Here is a 27,196-nt window from a genome sequence, read left to right on the forward strand (position 1 = left end):
GAATTTTGGGTAGCATTCCTAACATATCTAATGGACACTAAGTTGGGAAAGGTCCCTTACATTTTTCAATAATGCAATTGCCTTTGCAAATGAATCCATACTGGTAAATGTTTGGTTTAAGAAGTGTATTGGTAAGTGTTGAAGTTGTGTATATACTATTATGGCTCATTTCTTGGCTTGGTTACATGTACGGAAGTCAGGATTAATTCACTGAGGACATTTTTCTATAGAGTTCTTCACTGTATAGGAAGAGAACAGTTTTCTCTGTTGTGTGAATATTCTACATGTGTGTTTTTCCTGGCCCTGCCCTGCCCTGCATTTGTATTTGTCAGACTGCAGTTTCTAAATGCATAAACTTATGACCAAGGAAAATATCTACATAATTCTCATTCATGACTGTGCACATTAGTTTTCCTTTTATGGAAGTAAGTTCAGTGTAAAAAATTTGGATATAATTGGGGTTTTGCCATTCATACGTTAGGAGAGGATTACTGAAAAAAATAATTTAATTAATAGAGAACTAAATTAATAAAATTTAGTTACTTAGAATCACTATGTGAGACGGGCAGCTATACAATATGGTTAAATAAATAAAATACATTTATATATTTTCAAATTTACATTCATTTCCTCATTTAAAAAATTCATTCTGACAATAATAGAGCATTAGTGTGGCTTTTTAAAAGTAAATCTCCTTTGAATCAAACTACTATCATTTACATTTAACAGAACTTACAATTCTAAGTCAATTAAAGAACCAGTGTGATATAGCTCTAGAAAGAGCAGATTTGGACCATCCGCTTCTCTCTTTCTAGAGCTACTCGTAATTGCCATCTGCTCTTCCCCAGTAGCAAATTGGATGCCTTCCGACCTGAGGGGCTCATTTTCTGGCGTCATATCTTTTAGCCTTTTGATACTGTCCGTGGGGTTTTCTTGGCAAGGATACTGGAGTGGTTTGCCATTTCCTTCTCCAGTGGACCACATTTTGTCAGAACTCTCCACCATGACCTGTCCATCTTGGGTGACCCTGCACAGCATAGCTCATGGCTTCATTGAGTTACGCAAGCCCCTTCTCTACAACAAGGCAGTGATCCAGGAAGGGGCTTAAATTGCTAACATGAACACAAATTCCTGGATAGACTCCTTTGGGGAGAGTGTTTCACACTAAAGGGACCATCACCAAAAAGAATCCAAATCATATAAGCTTTAATGTGAGATCTGACAGGTATGGAATTGAGAGCAGAACAATCTCAGCTAATCTCAGAGTATAGGGAAGGTGAAACTGGGATGTTTTTGATAGCAGTTTTTCAGTAAATAACCAATGCCATGTCTTCAATTTCTCACGTAGACTGTTACAGCAAAAGATGCAAACCAAGAGGTGGAGATTGCTCGATGTCAAAAAGGACAGTATTTTGGGGAGCTTGCACTTGTTACCAACAAACCCAGAGCAGCCTCTGCCTATGCTGTTGGGGAAGTCAAATGTTTAGGTGAGAACTCTGTTTTTGTTTTTATTTATTCCCTTTATGGCAGTTACTAACAGACTCAATTGGTTCTGTCTTCCATACTGTTCTGTTTGGATCCATCATTTGCTTAAAATGGCTTGTCCACTTGTGATGCAGATCAATCCCGGTTCCAAGAATCCCTTGAATGTATATATTGTGCTTGGTTTTCAGAATATTGGCATGAAGTTTCAAGAAATCTCTCGTGCCAGTGTTAGCATCTTATATTTCAGAGTATGTAAGCATTTTACAGGTCTATTGATTAATGAGATATGGAATGTTTCTAGGAATGTTAGAAAGAAGTAAGAAAATAAGCACAGCTTTTCCCTTATTGGGCTAGACCTTAAAGTATACAGTACCTTAATTAAATAGTTCAAAACTACAGATTTTATATGTTTGGGTCTTGCAGGTGTTGTGATTCTGTCTGCTTCAAGATAGTGAAAGGAAGCATTTAATGTAGTAGTGTGTAACTTACTCCCAAGAGCCTTCTTTCAGGCCTTGGGAATTCTTATTTCTGGGACTTTTTATGAGATTTGTGATTGCTCTGATTTCAAGGGAATAACTGAATTATTGAGTCTACAATACTGGCAAAATCAGGTGTTTAAAAAATCTCTCTTTGGTCACATTAAGGCATATGCAACAGTTAGTTCTAAGGGTTCCCCCCCCCCCGGTGGGGGCACTCTGATGTCAGTGCAGCACCCCAAGCCAAAAAACCAGTTGTTTGCACCATCACTTTTTAATTCCATTAATCCCCCCAGAGTTCTGCATGGTTCCCATTCTAATGATATTCCAAAAGTCCTTAAAAATCTGGCTGTTCTCCCAGGCCTCGGGGTGCTGAGCCCCTATAGGTTGTTTTTTCTGTTCTGTTTGGTTCCTGTTCTCTTTTGGACGTCTACAATAGGTTTCTCAACTTTTATTGTTCCTGCTTTTCAGTTGTAAGCTGATCGGAGTCAATTAGAGTTGCGTGGTGTCTAAATTCCTTCGTTCTCCATGGATGATTGTTTTTTGCTCTCCCTAGGCAATTTGTTTCATTGCTTTTTTTAAAAAAGCTGGGTTGAAAGTTTCCTTGGAATTAATTTAATGTTTTCTTTTCACATTTCTCTGTATTTCTGTGCAGTTATGGATGTGCAAGCATTTGAACGGTTACTTGGGCCCTGCATGGACATTATGAAGAGGAATATAACACATTATGAAGAGCAGCTGGTGGCATTGTTTGGTTCAAGCATGGACCTGACCAATCCAGGCAATTAGGCACAGAGTGCACCAATGCCTTCTCAGTTCAAGATGTAGAAAAGTCTCCTATTAGTAACAGCGCAGCACCACAAAAATGAAAAAAGGACACTACGGGACAGTGGCTGTTGGTGTCTTCTTGGGCATTTTTTTAGAAACCTACGCAGGTCTCAGCATAGCAGGAGGGTTCAGGGCTCACTCCAGGCCTCCGCTTTGCTGCTGAAATTTTGTTATTAGACCTAGCTTACTGCTGAGTCTCTTAATCCTCTTTTCACATTGCTTGGTTCAGAATGGCATGTCTCTCCCAACAATTCAAGTGCCTGATACTAAAGATACGGAGCAATCTCTTTGTTGTTCTTGTTAAAAAAGGAAGAACAAACTTTGAAATCAGAGATTTGGATAGTCAGTGGCTGTTCCTACCCTTGGAAACAGCCACCTTCTTAACATTACCTTCTTTTTGACAGTTTTTTTTCCTCACATGATCAGAATCTGATTTTAATAATGATATATTTGGATTTGAATGTCAAAAAGGACGAGGAGTTTGCAGAGACAGCACGTTAACCAGTTCTGAGTTTTTCTGTTTTCTTTTCTGGAAATGGAAGTGTCACAGTTTGAAGCTGAAGGGTTCCAAAGGAACCTGATTGATAAATAATGAACAGGGAAGTAAAATGCTGAATTACGAGCCGTGTCTTAAGCAGAATTTCAAGGCTCCAGTGAATTTGAATCATAGGCCATAAGATCCAGGGGCTGCAACGGTTGCGCAGAAGATTCGTTGCTGTTTTCTAAATTGGACTGATTTGTGGTCTGGTGGGAAACAGCGGAAGCTTACCCAAATTTCTGCTCATGGAGATTCTTGATACTTCTAGATTTCACATGGCGTTGCCATTAGCAAAATCTGTTTTAATGCTTTTTTAAAAAAGAAAAAAGGGTTGGGTTTTTTTTTTTTGTAACTTAAGGAATATTTATGTACTAATGGGTTCCATTATACTGTAATATTTTACAATATTATGTAACATAATTGGGTATACACTTTCCAACTACAATGCCTATTTGCTAAATCCTTTTTGAAAATTAGCGTTTTACTTCAAAAATGATTTTTTAAAAGCTACAATGGAAAATAATCTCATCTCTGGGCAACTAATCTTGCATTGGAGGTACTTTTTTGAATGCAGGTCAATTTAGCTAAATTTCTCTAAAATCTTGATTGAGTCAGCAAATATCTGCCAGTTTATATATAATTACTGCACAGAAGTGACATCTTCCTGAAGTTTTATCCAAGTATTAACTGTGTAAGAAATTACCATAAAAATTAGTCTAAATGTAGCGCCAGAAATTCTTAGGGAAGGATGTGTTGATCCTGCATGAAGTTGCGTTAGGTGCCAATTCCACACCAGTGTTCATGGACTTACGTGTATTTTGGAAATAAATTTTCATGAATCGTGGATTTTCAGCTGATAGAATAAGTCAAAATCTAGTCGTTGTGCCATCAAAGTTTGAAATAATTCAACCATTCTGAATTCCCATTGGCAATGCTGTAAATCCAGTTCATAGGTTGCCTATTAGCCTGGAGCCTGTTACCCTCTTTTTACAGTTTCTATTCCTGTGTTACTCGTTTAAGACTTAATGTTTTATATGTTGTTGAATCAGGAAATAGCACTTGAAAGTAAAATCTTTTTTTGTCTTTTTATAATCATTGCCACTGGCAAAGGTACTGAAGCCCTGGCCATCATATTTTACATTTCTGATCCCCCCCCCCGACCCCCAGTATCTCAATTTAAGCTTAGTTTGAAAATCCCAGGAAAAAAAATGCTTTATTTATCTGAAGATTTTACACCAAAGATTTTAAGTGTATGTTTCTCAATTTGTGCAAACTATTTCTTGGCTGTGTATCTGATAAAAGGGATTGGTGAGAAAAGGTAAGTGGTACAGCCTTTGTTGCTTGTATAAGTAGCAAATCATTTTTTAAATTTTCTCTTAAGGCTTGGCCAAGTTTCAGCTGAACCAAACAAATGCATCCTAGAACCACCATTTTGGCTACGAAGGCTTTCCTCTCCTACATTCAACCTCTGCAAAGCATTTTTTGCTCAAATTGTTTTGTGTCTTTTGCAGTCTAATGTATCTTAACAGGTTATACAGTTGGGGTATCACTTCCACCTAGTTAAACTTAAGCGACACTTGTTGGGGTTCTGATATTTCGAAGAGGATTCTACATTGACAAACGATCCAATAAAAGTGAACTGAGGATATATTCAAAGCCATTTGCAAAACAAAGTGAATAGGATGAGTTAGTACTAATTTATATATGTCCTGCCTAAAAAGAAAACCCAATACTAGTTTGAAAGCAGACAGATTGAAGGGCTGATTTGCACAATCCCAGCCTGGGTTTATCTTTTCAATTGGTGCAAAATCTTTTTATCTGTGTATGTTTGTGGCTGACCAACTGGTCATACGAATCACTTTATTATGATGATAGATTACTGACATTACTGTGGTGGTTGTTTGAGAATTCCCTTTATAGGCCCAGTCAGAGAAGATACTTCTGTCATCTGCTGATTTTAATACAAGTCCAACTTTTGGTCACATAGATTGTCGCACTAAGGAAATTATTTTTTAAAATGAGCCATTTGGGATATGTCAGAGTAGAAATAATTTATAATGTATAACTTAAAATGATTCGTTGTGCAGCATTTGGAATGAAAGCTAGAGCAATCATGTAAACATCTGCTCCTTTCTTTGTGAATTTCCCCTCACTTTGCAAATCCAGCGGGATTTCAGCAAGGTCAGCTATGAATAGTCCGTCTCCATCCTTGAATCCCTCCGCTAACTTGGCTTCATTAACTTCTTATGACGAACATCAGTTTAAAATGTTGTGTGATATTCTTTCTTAAGGGAAAAAGAAATCTGCCGTTCATTCACATAGGGTTAATTGGTGATGTCTAGCTTTAATAAGAGAACTCAGCAGCAAAGTGGCTAACCAGAGTGGTGTTTTCTGAGACTGTCTTTTTTAACTGGCTTATCGTTTTTGAGGTTTCTGGGAAGAGCTTATAGTGTCCTGCTCTTAAGATACGTCTGTTAATGTCACAGCACAAATTTTCACAATGTATTAAAATGAGGAACATTTCTAAAACAAGTCAGCAAGAAAGTGCAGCTCTGAGTGGGGGGAAACCCGACACCCATTTTGTCATCTTTTTTTCTTGAAATGTCTTTGTAAAAATTAGTTTGACAAAAAATACAAGTTTTCTGATCTTTTCCAGTCCAGTTATCTTTTGTTGTGAATACTGTGTTGGTGAGGCAAATGTGTTCTGCTTGTTCCAAGCACACGTTCCGTTTGAGGAAGCCTCCTCTGTGGGTTCTCCTTGAGCAGGCTATAGGGCTATGCTGGACCTTGATTTTCCAGGAAAAAGAAAACATAGTCCCTAATCTGGCAGGAGCATGACACATATTTACTGAGCCTAGATAAAGCTTAAACCACGTGGATTGCTGTGGATGATTTCCAGCCTGGTCAAAAAGGTGATTTTAATTTTGCATAAAGATGCTACCTCAAGGCTCTAAGAGCTTTAAATGTGTCTTGCCTGTGAGAAGGACACACACCGATTCTGATAAGCTGTTCTGTTGCATTTAGTAGGAGGGATATTTTCTGTCTTTGGGGGATTTATTTTAAGCCACTTTTACATCTGCAACTTGATTGTTTCCAAAGTGTGAGCAGTTTTGCAGAGGGATCAGCACTTGCACTGTAGTGTTGCCCAAAATGGGAAGAGTATCTTCCACATAAGACACTGGTCTCATTCTGATCTGAGGTTTGACTTCACTTTCAACTAATAAAAGCTGACATGCCATGTCCGTCCTTCTTGACTGCAGTTTTGCATGTGTGAGTGTGCTTTCTTTAATCCGACAAATGCAGTCCTTTGCAGCTTTTTCAAAAGAGCAGTTAAGTTCTGCATATTGGCTCAAAGCAGCTAATGCTACAAAGATAATGCATAGTGCAAGTACTAGGACAATTCCAACTCTACCTCCTTCTCAAGGACGGGGTTACTCTGAGATGGGAAGAATGCTCATTTAAAAAGTACATGCTATGCTCGCCAGACACCTTTATCGACTAAAAAGCGTCTTGGCTAACACATTTACCTGAGATGAGGCAACGAGAGCAAATGACCTGAAATAAAGGTCATTTCAAATAAAGAAAGCAGTTTCTTGTATTTTGTGTGATTCAGTTTCTCTGGGGTCATAGTAATTTAAGTTATCACCCAAGAACTAGTATTTGACCATGTCAAATGTTATACGAGAAGTATGTCAAACACAGAAAAGACTTCATGACGGTTCTGAATGCATGTTTCAGCCAGCCCAACTGAAACTTCGAAATGAGTTGGTTAGGGTTTTTCAAATCATGGACCATGACCCAACAGGCTGTTGGAGGGGGGTTTCTGATGTAACGTGTAGCTGTAATCTTAGTGTCTCAGAAGTATATGAGTTAGTGTAGCCCAGTAATTTCTAGTCTGTTATTTTGAATTTTCAGCCTTTTGAAATGGAAAAGTTTTGTTGAACAGTAAGAAAAAAGATAAAGATAAATCCATCTACCAATATGATGGAAGTTTGATAACTTTTACTAGATGGTTACTTCTTTCTTGCCCATTCTTGAACCAAGCGAAATCATTAGTTTTGTTCCTGAGAGTGATCGCACAAACTCGTCACTTTAAGGGGTTACAGTACTGCAAAGTTTGAGAAACCTTAGAGCTTTGTATATTTGGGTCACCTCAAATGCCTTCTGTGTGCAAGGTCTCCCTTTTGAGTTGAGAGTGCCAGGCTCAGCCTTTCTGCTTCCTAAGCCAGTGCCCATTTCTTCTGTGAGCATGCAAAGTATACACAGAAGATTGGTCTGAAAATGAGGACTTTGTGGTATATCCCTCCCTGCTTCCACAGTGTGAACGGTGACTAACAGTTGAAACATTATTCAAGGCCATCTGACTGGTTTTAGAACAACTGCCTCAAAATGTTTGACACTCCTCAAGCCAAGAGATCATCTTGTTTGGGATGGAAGGTGCTCGGCATCAACATTTTAAAACCACGTAAAACAATAATGTCTGGATGGCCACCCAGCAACTTTAATTTTCAGGGTGAAACCTGTCCTGGATAAGCTTGCAGTATGAAGCCTCTTAACTCACTTGGATCTGCCCAGCTGGTATCTAACTCCAAGCAAATGAGAGTGATTTTATCTTCTAGATGCCGTGGGAATTCATCGCAATGGCCCAACAGATGATCTTCCAGCTCAGTTTTCCCTAACAGGGACTGAGTCACTCATTTGCTTGGAGATAGATGCCAACTGGGCAGATCCAAGTGAGATAAGAGGCCTCATATTGCAAGCTTATCTGGGATAGGTTTCACCCTGAAAATCCCAAGGAAATTAACAGGGATCTGTGTGCTGTTAACTTGGCCACCTGGGTACTGGATTCCCATTCCGCTTGGCTATTGAAAGCTGCCAGGGACATAATGGGAGGATAGGTATGGATGATGGTAAATGTATCCTTGAGACAATACCTCTCCTGAAGAAGCTATTGTTTGACCCAGCTGTTTTAGACAACTGGTGACCAGTCTCCAACCTTCCCTTTCTAGGAAAAGAAGTTAAAATGGTTGGACTGTGGCTGCAGAAAGGAATGCTTGCCTGTTCACACTGCTACTATGGTAGCTGCTTTGGCTGGCATTCAATTTCTGGGTGCAATTCAAGGGCTTCTGATCACCCTTAAACCCTTAGGATAGACCTGCATTCCCTGAGTTGCATTTGACCCTCCAGCGAGATTTAGTAGAGAGTAGTTGCCCATGGCCCCAAATTTAAAGGAATGCCATCCACAGGAACTCTATGCTTGGGCCTTCCCAGGGATGACCACCTACCACTAGAACAGCCTATCCCCAGATAGTCAGACTTAAGGTATTTTCAAAAAGCCATGAAAACAAGGCTGTTCACGGAGGCATTTGGGGATGCTTGAAGATTTTGCTGCCTGAATCATGTCACATCAGTACCTTCTTCCTGTTACATTATTTCATGTTATGTTTATTACTTGTCAGACACTCAAAGTCTTTGGAAATGGAGTGACATGTAAACTCAAATAATAAACATGACCAAGTCAAGCATCTGTGATTCTGTCAACTAGTCTGATTGGAGTCTCCACTTTTGCATTACCTTGATATCACAAAAAAAGGTGAAAGGTCCCCTGTGCAAGCACCGCGTCATGTCTGTCCCTTTGAAGGGACACCACTTTCGTGACTCTTTCTTGGCAGACTATATTGGGGTGGTTTGCCATTGCCTTCCCCAGTCATCACCTTCCCCAGCAAGCTGGGTACTCATTTCACCAACCTCGGAAGGATGGAAGGCCGAGTCGACCTGAGACAGCTACCCGAGAATCCAGCTTCTGCTGGGATTGAACTCGGATCGTGGGGAGAGTTTTGGTTGCAATTCTGCTGCCTACCACTCTGTGCCACACATATCACAGGAAGGCAGAAGTAAAATGTCAATGATCTGGGAAAAGAAGTTAAAAATGTGATGCTAATCTACCTTAATCCAAGAGAGACAATTTGGTGTAGTGGTTAAGGCACAAGGCTAGAAACTGGGAGATGAGTTTTTGTCTCACACACAAAACCAGCTGGGTGATCTTCGGTTAGTCACTTCCTTTCAGCCCTAGGAAGAAGGCAATGGCAAACCACTTCTGAAAATTTTGCCAAGACAACTGCAGGGACTAGTCCAGGCAGTCACCAGGAGTAAAGACTGACTTGAGGGCACCAAACAACAACACCCCACCAACCTTAGTCCAAGAAATCAGAGAAGGGAAGTAGATACAGTCCACCCTGGAAGTATCACTGAAGATCACTGATTTTCAAACCTTAGTCTTCAATAACTTGACATTCTTTCTTGCCATATTAGGGAAGTGGCTTTTATCTCACACATTTGTACAAAAAATCAGCCAGTAGCTTAAATTTGCCACAAAGTCCTCAGATATATTGCTGGCTCAGCGTGCCCCCAGGGGAGGAATTTTTAAAACTAGTATTAATCCTATATAAAATAAATGTGAAAAGATATAATTGAGACAATTACTTTTTTGGAGTCTTCCATCATTGGAACTCCCTGCCAAATCCAGCACCTGCTAGGATAGACTGACAAGGTAGAAATGAGGCCCTCTGCTCAGCTGCTGATCTAAAATTTCCTTTTGTTGGAGCAGACTAAGGGCTCAGGCTGTTGCCAATTCATAAGCTTTCTCAGACAGCTTTGTTCAATCTCTGTCATCACTGGAGCCTTTTTGATATCAGGGCTCCTGAAAGAAGAAGATTTTGGAGGAAATAGGCTGGAGAATGAGATCTGATTTATCTTCCAGTTTGGAGCTCTGCCTCTGATATTGGAAGAGAACATTGAGAAATTTGTGGTTCTGGGTCACTGTCCCAGAAACCATACAACTTTACAATGCACAAAACCTTTTAAGTATTCAGAGCAGCTGAAACAGCTGCTCTGACCATACTTAGAAGTGTTTTTTGCTCAGAAGGCCATGCTCCCGCCTCAGAACCCCTTCTGGAATGGATGACCACCATCCAAACAGTTCCAGTGAGGTCAGAGCAACCTGTTTCAAACTCAATACATTTTGCAGATCCCAGATAGAATCGCAGCCTTAATTGCATAGATTACCTAGGGATGTGCTTCAGCTTGTGCTTATTTTGAGATAGGATCATGTTTATGATACAAACTTGGAAATTTTATGGACAATGAACTTTAAACATGGAGTACATCTGTTGCTGCCACTCCTACATTAGGAAAACAAGACCTCTTTAACTTCTTTCGGCTGAACTTGTAAGCATTGTGCTTATGTTTTGCTAGACTTGCAGCATGAATTTTGGCTTCTCAGAAAATAGATCACCAAAATTAATTAATTAATTAAGCAAACTTAGAGGCTGCCCGACTCTGAGCACTTTGTTTTAAAAGTAGACAACAAACAAAAAGGGGAAGGTCATGCCAACCTAGTTTATAATATGGAGACTCTTGATTGCCTGTCCAAAGTGAAAATTGTCTCTGGAGCATCCAGATAATTGAATTGGCATTGTGTGTGAACTTCAGGCAGAGTACATCCTTGTTCATTCCCTCATTTTCATGCCAAGGAAAAGAGCAGTGTGCTGTAATTCAATCTTTTACTTGAATTTGTCAAAATAATGCTACAACCCCCATAATTTCTTAGCATTGGCAACATTGGCTGGAGGAACTGCTCATTGGGAACAATCTTTAGGGGGTCTTTGGTTGGGAAAAGCCTACTGCACCTGACACTAACTTTCTCTTGACAGTTTTTCTCAACAGCCATTATTACACCATATGCTGGTATCTAAATCTACACTGGATTGAATTAAAAGCTGATTATTTGTAATCTGATCAGGAAAAAAATCAGCCCTCATTCTTCCTACACACCAAGTTGTAGGATGAAGAAGGTGTTCTCAGTGGATGTCTCCTGACCACAAAACATCAGTCCCAAACAGGTTAAATGTTTTCTGTAAAGTCTCTTGCAGAACGGCTTAGGTAAGATGACAATTAGTGTCTAGAGATGAGCTGATAATTCAGTTCAATGCATGTATGTCTTGTTCTTTTAGTTTCAGCCAAAGTATTGGGCAGCAGAAATTTAGAAATTAATTTTAAAATATCTAGTCTGCTGCAACTTATAATCACCTCTCAGATTTGGGATGAATCCCCAACATGCATTAGCCAATCCAATCTCCTGCCATTAACTGACTTGTTTTTTTTTCTGGAGAAGCAAAGTTACAATTATTCCAGGCAGCACAAGTGTAGGGTCAAGGTGTCCATTCCTAAGACTTTATTTGGAGATTGTGGAAGAAAAAATATATTAATTGGCTTTGCAATGCATCTTTTAAATGAACACACTGAGTAAGATCAAAGAACAGATGTTCTTTTTTGGAACTCTGCTATTTTTATAACTACAAAAGTCAAGTCTTAGCAGCTGTACTGGCATAAATACCATGTCAGAGACTATTTCATTCCTTTTCTGTTCCCTCCTCCCTCATTATACATTTAACAACCTGGGATTGGATAAAACTGCCTACAAAGCAGTTATAATGTCCTACTAATGCCCTTTTTCACTACAAACACAATGCCCATTTTATTTGGACAGCTCCCTAAAATAATGTTATTGCATGGCCTTGGATAGACAAGTCCTTACAGATGCTTCTAAATTGCATCTATGAATGTAAAACTGTATTGGTCCACTTTCTTTTCTCATGTTGAAAAACCACAAGAATTCAAATAATGTTCAGAAGGAGGTAGTGTGATAGGAAATAGTTAATGCACACGGGACTGAATGGAGATTGATTTATTATGTGCCATCAAGTTGGAGGTGACTCTTTTTGACCACATAAATTTTCTCCAGGAGTATCTGTCCTCACCCTGGTCCTTCAGGTCTTCCAGTGATGCACCTATTGCCACTGTAATTGAGTCCATCTACCTTTCTGCTGGTCATCCTGTTCTTCTCTTTCCTTCCACCTTTCCCAACATAATAGGCTTCTCCAGAGAGCTAAGTTTCCACATAATGTCTCTGAAGTATGATCATTTGAGACTGATCATTTGTGCCTTGAGTGAAAATTCTGGGTTGTGTGATGACTGTATTACTCAGCTTGCCATCAAATTTGATTCATACATAGTTAAAGTAGAAATCTCTTTAATGGAGTGTAGTATACAGTACAATGAAAAAGTTGCGAATAAAGGTTCCCGCACTTTCTCCACGTTAAGCACCCCAATGAACTCAACCCCCTCCACCTTCTTCAGTATGCAGCCCCTCTTTTTGTGCCAGTTCATTCAGTTCTGTGCAGATGTATCCAATGGCTCGGCAACTTGACCTTGGATGCCAGAGATAGTCCAAACAAGATGCTTTCACACTCCTGGCATGTCCCCCTCCCACTTTTACTGACCCACAAGTCCCGACACGTGTTGACTTCATTCATGCATGCAAATCTGATCAGATGTTCTGGGAACATCTGATCTGGGAGCATGACAGGTTGATTTGTTTGATGATCCATTTGTATGTTTTTTCAGTATTTAATCCTCACCTAATATAAGTCTCCATGTTAACAGCCTAAACTACTTGTTATGACTGAAACAAATGGAACAGGACAATCTCTAGCCCACAATTAGAAACAGAGTTAAACCAAACCAAATGGGCAGGTAGTGGTCTAGCCTCTTTCTTAGAACAAAAAGTTGAGCTTGTACAAACAAGGATTTTGTAGTTTGACAGGCAAGTTTGTCCCTCTATATGTGACATGCTGTCTTGTGCTCCAAAAATTCCAGAATTCACTGTGGAAGGGCAATAGGAAGAAAGAGGAAGAAACAAAGCACTATATGGGAGGGAAATTGATCCCCAAGATCAATTGTTCAGTGTTGCTGATCTACAGACCCAGTGTTAGAATAGAGACTGAGTCAGAGGATGAAGGGGACAGCCAAGAAAACCCACTAAGCCAAGCCGAGGAAAAAACTGAAGAAGACTTACAATTAAAGAAAAGCCTTGAGTGGGAAGAAGCAGAACAGCTGAAGGAGCCAGGAAGTGAATCGGGTTTGCCACCGCCAGTCAGTGCTTGAGAGCACTGTATTTGGCAGTTCAATCTTGATGCCAGTATCTTAAAAAAACCCACCGTGCACTAGCTGTAACTGGGAGATAATATATCTGGCAAAACAGTGTGTACAATGAAAAACAATTGGGTGAACTCATGGCTGTCTTTCTCCACTTCATGTTCATATGTACAATTCCTATTTATTAAGCCATCATCTTTATCATATTTTGCAAAGCCACATAAGCAAAAAGTATAGCCTTTCTTCCCAACATTTATAGTCTCAATTCCTACAACAGAGGAAAGAGAATTGGAGTGAAGAGGAGGCAAACAAATGTAGCTACATGGACTGAAACAACAATCCTACACACAGGAGCGCAAGTTTCATTAGAAAGATGGATCAATTCTCAATCAGTCTTCATGGAATGGTGTTGCAAAGCTTTGTTTTCACTAGATCCTCACCTCCCCTGCTGTCTGCCAAGTATCTTGGGTTGTAGCTCCCATCATACCAGCCAGAGAAGTCAATACGGGGCTGTTGATGGGGCAGACCTTGCACAGCTCCGCCATTTGACACTTCCTGAGGCTCAGGCCACCTTCTTATGCTTGGCTGAGTCACAGACCGATTTGTAGAATTCCAGGAGGAGCTGTGCAGCTGTCCTGGGCCTCTCCAGGGCTATGAGGTGTCCACATTTTTCCAGCCAATGCACTTGGGAATTAGGAATGGCAGCTGCCAGAACTTCTGCACCTGAAGAGTCAAAGACCTACACAAAAAGGAACAGTGAATTCCCTCCAATCACAACTGAAATATTTTTAAAGAATATAGAGAAAAAAAATCTCCTGACTTGAATGTGCCACCTTACATTTGCTTTTGAAGCAACATTCAGTACACAAGTCTTCAATAGGAACTGATGTTTCACACAGCATCCCTATTCTCAGATGTTCAACTTGTGATGCCTTGAATTGTATAGCCAGGTTACATGTGAGTACTGTTAAGATACAAAGGTCAACTGCACTGACACACAGTCATCAAGGGCTGCTGCCATGTGTAAAATTATGTCTGTATTTAATTTTTGGCAATGGTACTCATATGTTTTGTGCACTTGAATTAAACTTGTAAGGCTATAAAAAGCATGATCCGAGACCCCACATAGTGGATGAAGCCAAGAGATTCAGCTCTTTATGTGTGTATGGTGGAGGGGCGGAAGTGTTGGGCATATGTTTAAGGGACAAAATAAGTACTTTAAATCCTTTTCCCTTGAAACTTCCCCCCTATTATGGAAATTTTAAATTCCTATATCTTTTGTCTCTGACATTTTCATACATTTTATGCTATAAGAGGAAAAGCATCTTGCCTTTCCATGTTTTTACTCATAGCCTTCTTGGGTTTTAGTAACGGAGAAGCCTGTCTCCATTATTTTCTTCCTTCTCGTGTCTCTGTCCTTGAATTTTCCTCCCTGCTCTTCCACTGTTATGCCAATGCGACCTCAGAACTACTAGATCTTTCTTTGACCACTGAAGTGATTTGACCACTTTCTTTGACCACTGAAGAGATCAGATGGAACTCAGCTAAGTTTGACCTTTCCTTCAGGGCCGCAACTAGGTGGGGGGGCAACCGGGGCATGTGCCCTGGGTGTCGCGCTGGGGGGGCGCCAAAATGAGTGCTGGTGGGGTGCCAAAATGGACATGGAATCCATGTTTGCCCTGGGTGACACAGACCCTAGTTGCGGCCCTGCTTTCCTTGACCACAAGTATACATTATTTGAAAGTCTCCTGGTTCACAGTCCTCCCAAGATTTTTGTTAAGTGCCTATGACTCTAAAAGTACTGTGAATCCTTGTGTCTAGCACTGTTCTTAATTGGTGCTAATAGGTCATCAACCTCTTGATCACCAAGGCTCATCAGGATATATCCTCTGTCATTATTTCTGTACTTCCTTTCCTTCGTTTGGATTTGCCCTATTTATTTTATGATAAATGATTTTTTTACACATCTCTTCTGTACAAGAAATGTATAAAAACCTGTAAGAGGAAGCTGCAAGAGCTGTAAGAGGAAGGGTGTAGCAAAGTAGAAAGAAAAATGCCTATGTTACATTTCTCCCAATTCTGGAATGTAAAAGAAAGTAGCATTGCCTTTCACCCTGTCTGCAGGAGTTACTATTCTCCTTAACACCCTAGATAAGCCCTAGAGCCCTGCCCTCTTTCAGAGGGTCTCCCTCAACACACGTGCAAAGTCCTCATGCTAGTAAAAATGGTTCAATCTTCCTACTCTGGAAAGGTAGGCATACATTTCAAGCTGTTCCTTCTACTGGAGGACATCACCTCCCAGTATAACAAGAACTGCGGCTTGTTTTCAGGTCAAGCATTTCCACCAGCAGCAATGAAACTCTCAGCAAATGAAAAACCACAACAATACAATTCCCATTGCATGAACGCTTCTGTTGCCTGATTCAAAAGGTAACACACAGTGTGCACACACCCACACATCCCTTACCTTGTCCTCCTTTCCCCAAATGATCTGGGTGGGAGCTTTGATTTTCCTCATGTTGTCATGGAGGCTGTACTTTGATTCAGAGCTGGTGAGGTCCAGAAAACCTTTCCCAATAAAAGGAAGCAGAATTGGGGCTGTTTCTTTCCATTCCTAATGAGCAGTTACACCTGTTGTGGGCTTTCCCTGTTTATGATCTTCAGTTGTCTTTTTCTTATGAATAATGGGATGAGTAAATTTGATTACGGAACATTCTACTGGAGGAGTAACTTGAACCCTTTGCCCTCCTATTGGCCTGATTAAATGCCATCCCTGCAGCCTCTCCAGTTTGCATCTCTCTAGATGTAGTTGGGCAGCAACTCCTAGAATCCTCACCCAATGGGGATTGTGCTGACTGGGAATTATGGGATTTATAGCCCTAATACACTTGGAGGGATTGTAAATTGGAAACGTCTGTCCCATTGTGATTATAATGGAGAACTGGACTGTAGAGTTTCTGGTAGGTATAAGGGATCACTCTGTAGTCTTGGAAGTCTGGTAAACAAAGGGGGCACATTTATTGGCTTGGTTTATATGACATTCTTAATTTGCTTACCAAATTAACTCATTTTCTGAGCTTTCAGAATACATTAAAGCATAAACCAGTAAAATGGACCAGGTTCAGAGAACAGGCTACACCCTCCAAAACTAATCAAAACAAACTTAAAGTATGGTGCAAATCCAGCCACTAGGAGTTTAACAGACGTGCGTTTTGCAATCCCAGTCAATACGTCCTCTACTGGTATAATAATTCCCACACTATTTTCCACCCCTTTTTCCCCTCTAACCCAACAGAATGTTGAAAAAATAATTATGAAAAAGGCCCAAAGCTATGCCTATTAACTGGATAGCTCTCTGAAAACAGAATGGAACAGGACCAAGTCTGGTGAGTAGAGATGCTGGTTAAAAAGAATGAGTCTGGAAATGGGTTGGATGTAGCCAAGCACTGCAGAGAAAAGAGAATCCAGAAAAAAATTGCTCAGTGTATCCCTGTGGGAGAGGCAGGTGGTCTTCCAATAGCTTGGAACATAGACTACCATTCTTAAGCTGTCTGGCCATGAGACCCCGATGGAGCTGCTCTTAAGAGGTTGAAAACAAGCCCAGTCAAGATGCCTTTTCTGTTTTGTTATTTTCCAGCTCAACAGAATGTTGGAAATAAATTTTGTATGGATTGGGACCCGGTCCATTGGCACAATAACCCTTCAAAACCTGAACAGAATGAGATCAAATTTGGAGTGGCAGAAGAAGCCAGCAAAAGAAACCTTGAACATACTGTAAACTGGATCAGTCTGGTGGCTGTAGAGAAAAAGAATCTTGAAATGTTTGGGCAATGGCACCGGCTCAGAATGTTAGTGACTCTTTCATTGTAAGGCTGCCCTCTTTCCTGTGATGTGATCCAGAGCAGAGCTGCTATTAAGGGATGGAAAAAATTTCAGAAGCCATGCTTGGCCCACTTTTCCTACCTTATTAAAAAAATGTATAGTAAAATAGACCCACATTTTCCCAGTATATCAGTCTTTTTCAAGGTTATTTTAACATTTTAGGAAACAGAAATGTCCATATCTAAAACAAACACAGTGAAGATGCACTGATTGAAGGGCTGATTTTGGCTACAGTTCCCTGGATGGATTCTCTTTATGTTAAATGTAAGTTTGCCCCTCTAAAATGTGGGGAGTAGCCCAGCCTGGTCCATACTCTATCTTGTACTTACACAATGCAAAAAACATCTTACGTGGTCTCCAATCCTCAAAGTATCCCTTTAGGAGCTAAAGTTGAAGGGAGAAAGTATAAATCAGAAGTAATGCTGTGTTAAAATTTGCTGTGCCATTTTTCAACAGTTTCTCTATTTTATTCTTAGATTATGTGTGCAGCTGCAGGAAGATACTACTGCTGGTGCCATTCTGTTATATGTTTTTCATTTATTTATTTATTTATTTATCCCATTTCTTCACCGCCAATCTCGCCAAACGACTCTTATTATTTGGAAGAATCTTTAGCTGCTCCACTGAAAAGTCCCTTTGGGAGGAATACGATGTCTTTCCTTGGAGAGTAAATTTCATCCTTGCCTTGTGATATCACATGCAAGTACATAAGGGGTAGTGTTTGCATTACAACATAATGACTCATGTTTTTCATTTGCCTCCCCTATAGATGCTTATGGCCACATCCTTGGCCAGCTCAGAACTAAGTAAGCAAAGAACACTTCATTCTATCTGTGAATGTAGTTCCCATCACTGAAATTCTCTTGACTTTTCAAAGGAAGTTTGAAAGCAAATTCTCTGTCAAAGTGAATGAGAATTGGTAGGAAAAAAATACACTGTAATTCCTTTCTGAAGGCAGGAAAATAGATTAGAGAGAGAGAGAGATGATGATGATGATATAGAGTAGATGATAGATAGATAGATAGATAGATAGATAGATAGATAGATAGATAGATAGATAGATAGATAGTCAGATGATATAGATGATAGAAGATGATGATAGATAGATAGATAGATGATAGAGATGATCGAGATAGGTTTTATTACAGTCATAGACCAGAGTTCAAAATAAATCACATTAAAAATAAGAGTAAAGAAACAAAACAGGATAAGAATGTTACAATTGGTGGCAGATTCATCACTGGGTATTCAGAGTGTGTCTAATTTCACAGGCAGTATAGCAGAATTTGGCTATGTTCAGGGAAACCGATCTGATAACAGTAACTGTACATAACAATGATCAGAATTTCTCAGGTGTTTTACCAGATGAGGAGTTATGAAGTGGGTCCTAGGATCCTTATACAGGGTGCAGCATTACAAGACATGAGCTGTAGTTTCAATAGTCTCTTGTCAGCAGGGACAGAGTCTCAGCTTATAGGGGACTTTTTTGTATCGGCCTCCCCAAAACTGCTGCTGGGGAGAGCATTGAAGCGTGCAAAAGTTAGTGCTCTTCAGAATTTGGAGATGGTTATGGGATGTAAATAACTTGCTGGTTTGAAAAAGGGGGCTTGACTGCCTAGATATATTTAGTTATGTATTTCATGGCGTTGGAGACTCCCAACAATCATCTGTATATACTAGCTGAAGACAGTTTTGGGTGATGGGTTCAAGCCTGTTCATGATAACTAGCCAACCATTGGCAAAAGGGAGGATCCAAATTGTATCAGTAGACGATGATGAAGATGAAAGAGGGGAAAAGGGCCTTGGGAGAAATGGTTAATGTTTATGATGCATCCACTGGCACTTTAAATCAATCAGAGGACTGAAAAATTAAATAGCTAGTCTTCAGATTCTGAGGTTTTAATTTTCAGCCACCTCACCGAGTGATGTCTTTTGTGGATATAGTAGAAAATTAAAACACACACACACACTTTCTAGCCTTAGTTTGATAATGCCTAACAATGGAGACTCTTTTGGTAAAGAATGTTCTAAGGTTTGCTAGCAGTCCTTGGTAGGGCCCAAACATAGACATCATGATGCCGGAAGCATTGTCCAAAGTATCAGATCCGTGAACAACTGGGCATTGGGAAAAATCTGAAGCAACGAATATCAGATGGAAAGTTTTGCTCTCCATGTATTCTCTACATTTATCTGGTGAGTGGCTGCCAACCTGAGTGGACAATATTGATCTAGATGAGCATCTAGGAGCAAAAGAGAAATGGGGCAATTGCATCCATTCTGCTGAAGGACCTATTTTGTTAGAGCTCCTCAGCCCTGTATTGTTTTCATTCCTGTGTTGTGAGAACTATTACTTGTAAGAACTGATATCATTGTGGTGTGGCCCAGATTCATGTCTACCCTCAGCTACCTGGGTGACTTTAAGCCAGTGCTTCCCAAACCTGGATAAATTACCCAAAATTGGGTAAAAGTGGTTTTTCTTTGGGTAATGACACACAAACCCATTACCCAATCACAACAGGGACATTTAAATTGACTTAAAGTATTTTGCCTACATTAGGTAAAAATGGGAGGCAGGAGTTTTATATACTTATTTTGAGTTCCTGGAAGAAAGACAAGATATAAATCTAACTAATGAGCACACAAACTATAAACAATAAAGAATAAGGCCAGAATGTATTTTCACCTTATCTTTGGCCATCCCTTCCTTTCCCTTTTTTTGTATCTCTTATATTGTCAGCCTGTAGGCAGGTTATGTCCCACCAGCTCTGGGATCCCTTTCTTGAAAAAAAGCAGAGTAAACATGGAAGGAAGGGAGGGAGGAAGGGAGGGAAGGAGGAAGGAAGGAAGGAAGGAAGGAGCCATGCACCTCTTTTCCAGTTCTAGAATTTGGGAAATATTTATGCTTTTCTCCCTTCCATCTCAAATTTCAGTCTCGTTCCTTCCCTGGCCATCTTTTAGAAGAACCTGAGGAGAAATGGGAGATGTAATTGCAAGAGACTGAGTTAGAGAACAGGAGCCTAGGAAAGGTCAGATCTTCACCTGCATCTTTAAAAAGCTGGGTTGGTATAAGCAAAGCTTCATGAAGTTGTCTGTTTGGTCCTCAGTAACTGAAACAAGAGCACTATCAGCAGGATCCTTAGAGAAAACTACCTTTTGTAACCACACAAAGAGCTCACTTTGTTTTGGAATCTTCAGACCTAAAAACAGGGTGAGAATGTGGAGTATAACAAACAGACAAACAAACAAACAAAAAAATTACTACCCCTCCAGAACAAAAATAGCAGGAATCTTAAAAATACATAAATAATACTAAAAAACACATTAAAGGTTAAGTAATTTCATGTACCAATATCCGCAGCTGGTAAAAGTGGAATGACTGTTGGTTAAAAGATTGGAGGAGAGCCAACTGGATGTAATGGTTAAAGTCATCAGGCTAGAAACAGGGAGAACATGAGTTATAGTCCCGCCTTAGGCCTGAAAGCTGGCTGGGTGACCTTGGGCTAGTCCCTCTCTCTTGGCCCTAGGAAGAAGAAGGAGGCACACAATGGAGTTGTCCAGGCAGTGGTCAGGAGTCAAGACTGACTTGAAGGTACAAAAAACAAAAGAAAATATTGGAGAGGAAAAAAGCTGGCAATTGAGTCAGCAGATAGACCTCACAGGTATTCTACAGGTAGAGTACTACTACCACCAAAAGATCCACTTGATCATTACACCCCCCACCTTGTTTTCTAAAAACAAGGGCATGGAGAGAGCTGCACATCCTAACAGGTAGACGGAAAAGGTTGTTAAAAATCTGTGAATGCTCCCTGAAAATCAAGGAAAAAAGAAAGCTATCTTAAGGTAGGTTGAAATGCTGTACTGAATAGAAACTTAACCACCATAATTTAAACAGATGACATTCTGAGCAGTCTCCCAAGGCAGGCCATGTATCCAATTCTGCAGTAGTCTGATCTGGGTTTGATGTTTCCTGGCAAACTAATGCCCCCAAAGGAGATGGTCTGAACACCAGAATATCGTTAGTGGCAAGGTAGAGACTATACCCTGTACGGTCTTAATGAAACCCAGAGGAGTGCAGTAAAATTGGGGAAATGAGCAAAGCTGGTGCAAACTAGTAGGAATTTGCATGCAATGCAAGGAAAGAACTTGGGCGCTAGGAATCTGGGTGCCCAGGTTTTGTAGTGAGTAGGATGTAGGAAGGCGGAGTCAGATGAAAAAGGGAATAGGGAGATAAGGTAACTGGATCAGTGGATGAGATAAAGGGCTTCTTAGTAGATAAAGTAGAGCTTGTAAGGATATTAGAATTGGGGACTTTCCAAAGGGAGAGGGGAGGTAACCCTGAAGTGGAGATAAGAAGAAACAAATCACCTCAATTCCAGCCCACCAAGTCCAGTAGTTATTGTTGTGTGATGTTGTATTTGTTCAAGATCTGGTATAAATAAATCTGGTAGAAGATCAATTATTTTTTAATGGGTCTGATTGGATCTGCAAGGTGCACTCCCCAGAGTTCCCTGATGTAATAGCCTTGGTTGAAACTCTTTGGACAGGAATTAGAAAAAACCCCTAATGAGAGTGGATCCCTTGGCAACAGTTTTTGAATTCAGGTCTAGCCACTGTGTTAAAAATGGGGCTACCCAGAAATGGCTACATAGAAATGCATGAAGAAGTGTTGTATCTGATGAGAGAAGCCATCTCCTAAACAGCCCATGAAGTTCTCTTTTTATCATCTAGAGTTTGGGCCAAGCATTCTGGCCTTCTCCTTTAGAGTTCATTCACTCGATGGAGACACTTACCAGCTGGGGAAAGGAGAGCTAAAGAGGAGACGTGGGTTGAATAGAGAGCTGCATAAACCCCAGCAACCGTGCCTCCCATGGACATGCCAACCAGGTGGAAAGGCTTGTGGTTCAGGCCAGCACACTTGACAAACTGAAACGAGCATTGGGAACAAAGAGATTGTGGCTGTGTTTTCATGATATGCTTACCCATCCTTACCCATTCTTTCTGGAACCACAAATTCCAGTTTCTGGCTTTGCACAACATTCCAGCTAGGTGGCAACTTCTAACCACCTTTGGTCCATCTTGGAAAGCTAAGCAAGGTTTGGACTGGCTAATACTAGGAATTTCTGACCTGGAACAAAAATGATTCTGGAAGGAGGCAGTGGCAAAACACTTCCTTTGTCTCCAAGAAATCAAATGGACATGTCCATGAAATCACCAGGGGACTCTGCAGTTTTCATACAAAGAACAGACAGCTTTATTTATTTTTCACTGCACTGTAGTCTCCCCTTGGGTCTATATCTAATGTCTCATCCCTCCCCACCTTCCCCGTTTGCTGCCACTCGCCAGCCTTCAAAGAACAATGCATCACATCACAGCTCAAGAAAGGACCTACCTGGTGTAGCCTTTTAGCCTGAGCAACTGCTGTGTAACTTTCTCCCAGCAAGCAAGTGGTTCCCCCGTGACCTGGCAGATCAAGGCAGACAAAGTGGAGGTCCTTAGGAAAGACCTATGGGGAAATCACACCTCATTGATTTATTTGGGGAGTTGGTTATCCTGCTTTGGTTTTCACTCCCTGCTAGCTGTTCCATAAGAACATGTTATTCAGAGGTAGCGCCTACTGGTTTTTTTTAAAAAAGGCATTATTTAATAGCCCAAAGTTCATAAGATCAGCAAATTGCACAAGATCTGAGTTTCCCAGTCTGCTTTATCCATAGTGGCAGATAGCTTGTTCTCAGCTACCCCCAAGAAGATAAAGAAACAGAAACACTGAGCAGAACCTTAGACGTGGACATTGGCATGGGCTGTACTAGCAGGGGATTCTGGAAATGGTCCTTGTATTTGGAGGATGACCAGAGTGGGGCAGGCTGTATTAGATAGCCAGGTCACTTAGCATCTACAGCTTTCTCCTTGGACATTGTGATGTTGCTCCCTCTTCCACATGTCCCACTCTGCCTAATGGCAAGGGGGATTGGGGGCTGTAGGTAGATGGGACATGGGGAATGTTTCTGGCACATTTCTTTTAAAAGTAACTAGACTTGAGCAAGAGCACAGCAGGTTTCTTCTCTGGCATCAAGTACCTGGGGTCAAACCAGCACCACCCAGGCTAGAATAAAAGGAAGACCTACTTTGATGGTATTTAACCACATGTCTTTGTTGAGTGAGAATCCATGAAGCATCAACACAGATGGCTGGGATCCAGGCTCCCCTCGGGTGAAATATCTGAACCGGTAGCCCCCCTTATTGAGGTACTTCACCTTCACACCCCTCCTCAGACGCTTGGTCCTGAAAGTATAGAGAACAGATGGGAGACTGATGGGGATTTTGTGAGGGAGGCATATTTTGGAATGACTTCCATTCCAAGCTTGGATTGCAGTGCGTGGAAGAGGCTATGAAAGCTGTTGTATGACTTCTAGAATGAAGTGAGGTTGTGGATGGAGAATTTGGTGAGGGTGCAGCACCAAGACCCACAAGGCAGCCCTGAACTTCAGCACAAGGAGTTGCCAGTTGTGCCTGAGAGAGAGAAGAGCAGGGTGGATCTGGGAGTGACTGTAGGAGAGAGTTGAGCCTTTGTGCCTTTCCCTCCTGCTGAGGTGAAGTGCTCTCCACCCATCCTTGAATCAGCTAAAAGCAATACTAGCATGATATTTGCAATTCCTATTGCCAACCATTATTGTGCCTCTCTTGCCTTTGCTCCCAGTCACTGCCAAAGTAAGGGGTGACAAAGCTTAACACATGTTATACACCTTGAGGCTGCCTTTGGACAGTGCTGGAATAAGGGAGAATAGACTGTTTGAACACTGATACAGTCGTGACCAAAGGCCATCTCATCCATGGGCTGGGGTTGAAGTGAAGACATTAGAGGACACAGGAAAAAAACAAGCAAAACGAGTTGGCAGAGCATGTTTGTGCAAGTGAGGAGAAGGCTCTGAAAGTCACCATATGACCCATTCCCACATAAGAGAGCAGAAGAAATCCTAAGATTATTTACTAAAGGCTTCAAAACCTGTTGGCCTCACAGGGTAAACCAGACAGGAGTCACAACTAGATGAGCTAATGCTACTTTATTGTAAAGCTACATTGACAGAATCTTGCAAGTCTGAAAGTATAGTTCTCCCACCGTCTCCTTACAGCCTGAGAAACTAGGGAGGGTCCTTTCTGAGCTTCTTCCCCTGCCCACTATTGAGCTGTGGGCTATGCTGTCTCTTGTCTGACTGTTCCCTAGGCAGCATCATTTTGCCTAGTCTTCCAAGGTCTTTCCCACACACCATCACATAGCCCCAGAATATAGGGAAGAGTAAGAAAGTTGACCTTGATGGCGATATGCAAGAATCGTTACCTAGGCAAAGGGGGCTACGTTATCTTCTCAGAGTCTCTCCAAATAACTTAGTGATGGAAATTCCAGGCTCAATTAACATCGTTAGGTGAAGACTACCTGTATAGGCTTCCTGTGGAGTTGATTTCTTGATCTGGTCTACCTAATGGGGCTGACACATTCTCCATGCCTGGGAATGCTGGGAACTGTGGATAGTCACAGCTGGCCTCTCTGAGCGAGTCAAGGTCAGTGCTCACCTTTCCTCTTTTAAGAGTTTTTTTTTGCTGTTGGTGGTTCAAAGGGCCTTTCTCCACATGATCCCAACAACAGCATAAATGTGCCCCGGAACATCCTTTGCCAACACATCTTCATGATGTTGTCTCAATCTTATCCTCAGTGCCTAAATTTTTCCTCCCTCCCTCCATCCCTCCCTCCCTCATCAAATTTGTATGCCACCCTACTTCCAATGACTCTGGGTATGGGGCATAAGTGAGACAGATCTAAACCACTAGCACTTTCCCTCATATTCTGATAGTGTTTGAGGGAAGCCTGAAGATCCATAAATTTCTAGGTTTTGGGCTCTTCCTCACAAAGCTAAATGAATGTGGTTTTCTCCAGATCCTGAGTTGGCAGAAAAATATCTTGGCATAATGTACATGGGAGTGGTCTAACCACTGAGCTCTAAACTGCATCACTAACATGGCTTGTGATTGGCTCCATCCGTACAGCTTTACTGTGGAACATTTAAGGTCATTGATTGGTAGATTTCCTGGTGTTGCTTCCCCTTCCATCTAATGTCAGCAGCTGGTAGGAAAAACCACCCCCAGTTTCTCCCCTTAAAAGCAGGGTGGGCTTGGGTGAGGGTGAGTGGGTTGCTGGGATGGGGACTTAGCCTCCTTTCAAGCTGCCCAAGTGACTGAAGGTGGGTGCAGAGATGCTTTAGATCAGACTATTTCTAAAGATAGAGTCTACTTCTGGAAGACGGGTAGATCTATGTCCAAAAAACAGCCCAGCTGACAGGTGAAGGAGGGGTGGAAGGGAGCAGGAAGAAGCTTGCTTGGCATTTTAAGACAGATCCTTCCACTTCATCCCAGCCTGTTGTTTACATCACTAACATGTCATCTGAGCTACTTTTGGACAAAACTTCAGAAGATTGGTAGATTAATACACAATACCTGAACAATGGTCTAACTGACCAAATATGTTATATATTTTATAAAAAATATACTTACCAGATCAAGATCCTGAATATTAGTGAAGGCAGCTGATTGTACTTCGAGATAAAGAAATTTATTAAGATGGCTAAAGCACCATGTATGATCATTCTGACCATGTTGTAATTCATGCTCGTAAGTTAAGGTACTTCTTTGTTGCCTGCACACAATCAAAGGATGAGACAATGTGAAACACAAATATATGTGGCCTCGTGATAATAGATCCTGTTAACCAATGATTCAGATGGATAAAAGTAAGGATTTAATTATACTATCTAGTTAATGATACCATAGTTAGGGTGATGGCCCATAACTTGGGTGACCTCGTTATAAATTGTGCGCTTTCATGAAGGATTAAGTTATTGATCATTAGTAACATATACATGATCATATCAGAAGCAATATGATAGATTTCATATTGGGCCCCTTTACATAAGAGGAATGACTTCTTTGCACAGTGAACAATTAACCTGGGGAATTTGCAACCAGAAAACATGCAGCTTGGATAGCTTTCAAAAGAAATCAGATATATTTCTGGGGAATAAGAAATTTAAAAGCTTTTCTGGCTGTAGAAGCTATGGATTACCTAAAATCCTAGTTTACCTCTTGAAAAGCATTTCTGGAAACAAGATGGATCTCTGGTCACCTTCAAAACAGAATGCTGAACTAGATAAGCCTTTGGGCAGACCCCACAAGGTTCTTCTTATGCTCTTATGACCAGACGGCATATCATCCCCAAGTTACTTGAACGGAAATCAATTACCTATTATGTTAATTTTTGGAATATCGAAAGAAAGAAAGAAGGTAATAATATTCTCAAGTGATGCCCTACAGCCACTGTGATATCTTCTTCACATTTTTCTAATTGGAAAGTACACACAGATATATTGTTAGTGTTAGAAAACAATGCTGAATATGCTGAAAATGTAACAACGATGGATTAATTTCTTCAGTATTGGGAAAAATTACAGCTGGGGATACTCATTGATGATATTCAAAGTGAAATAATGAGATTGGTAGGCTTAATGAGTGTTTTGTTGGGAAATGATGGATGTCTTATTTGTTTTATAACCAAACTTTAGTGATAAGGTTGATACAGTTTTAATTGTATAGACATACATGTAGGACTTATTTCCGAGGAATTATGCATAGAAATATGCAGCTAATTTGATGTGCAGTTGAAATGACTGCATCATGTGTGCATAAATACAGATAGAAAGATGCATATAACTATGTGGGATTGTTTTAGGATTGCTTAGTCACAATAAAGGGAATTCTGAATAAGAAGGAATCTTGGGCACTTCTTGGGAATTCAGATTGATGACATTCCTAGGGCCCTTCTGTTTGGAGGGCAGTCAGCACTAGCCAGGGGTAGAAAGGACTAAGAGCTCTACATGTTTAATTATTTCCACAGAAGGAGGAATGTCAACAGATACAAGTTGCATGACCAACCTATTACTGATGTTCA

At 40.7% G+C, this 27,196-nt stretch overlaps 2 protein-coding genes across 2 annotated transcripts in view; one reads left to right on the forward strand and one right to left on the reverse strand.

Moving 5' to 3' along the window:
* PRKAR2A (protein kinase cAMP-dependent type II regulatory subunit alpha) overlaps window positions 1–6,569 on the forward strand; it is a 74,671-nt gene extending 68,102 nt beyond the window's left edge. Inside the window, exons 10-11 of the mRNA XM_063291479.1 lie at window positions 1,349–1,487; window positions 2,617–6,569. Coding sequence (XP_063147549.1) covers window positions 1,349–1,487; window positions 2,617–2,750 — 273 coding nt within the window. The 3' untranslated portion in view covers window positions 2,751–6,569. The remainder of the gene's footprint in view (window positions 1–1,348; window positions 1,488–2,616) is intronic.
* A 7,316-nt stretch (window positions 6,570–13,885) lies between these two features.
* LOC134489052 (monoacylglycerol lipase abhd6-B-like) lies at window positions 13,886–25,859 on the reverse strand. The gene is made up of 8 exons (XM_063291480.1): window positions 25,747–25,859; window positions 23,328–23,484; window positions 22,595–22,708; window positions 21,996–22,128; window positions 20,245–20,402; window positions 17,535–17,589; window positions 15,791–15,891; window positions 13,886–14,062 (listed from the first exon to the last, which is right to left on the reverse strand). Exons 1-8 carry the CDS (start codon window positions 25,857–25,859, stop codon window positions 13,886–13,888), a joined length of 1,008 nt encoding a protein of 335 aa, XP_063147550.1.
* Window positions 25,860–27,196: the final 1,337 nt, after the last annotated feature.

This window comes from Candoia aspera, chromosome 2 (genome assembly GCF_035149785.1).
Source record: "Candoia aspera isolate rCanAsp1 chromosome 2, rCanAsp1.hap2, whole genome shotgun sequence".
Lineage (NCBI taxonomy): Eukaryota > Metazoa > Chordata > Lepidosauria > Squamata > Boidae > Candoia > Candoia aspera.

What these genes read in the sequence shown, in the direction of transcription:
- LOC134489052 (XM_063291480.1), bottom strand. Translation starts at nt 25,859, where the DNA reads ATGAATTACAACATGGTCAGAATGATCATACATGGTGCTTTAGCCATC. An exon ending in AGGCTAAAAGGCTACACCAG is followed by an intron (nt 22,129 to 22,594) that starts GTAGGTCCTTTC and finishes TGCTCGTTTCAG; the next exon opens with TTTGTCAAGTGTGCTGGCCT. An exon ending in TAAGATGTTTTTTGCATTGT is followed by an intron (nt 15,892 to 17,534) that starts GTAAGTACAAGA and finishes TTATTGGGAAAG; the next exon opens with GTTTTCTGGACCTCACCAGC.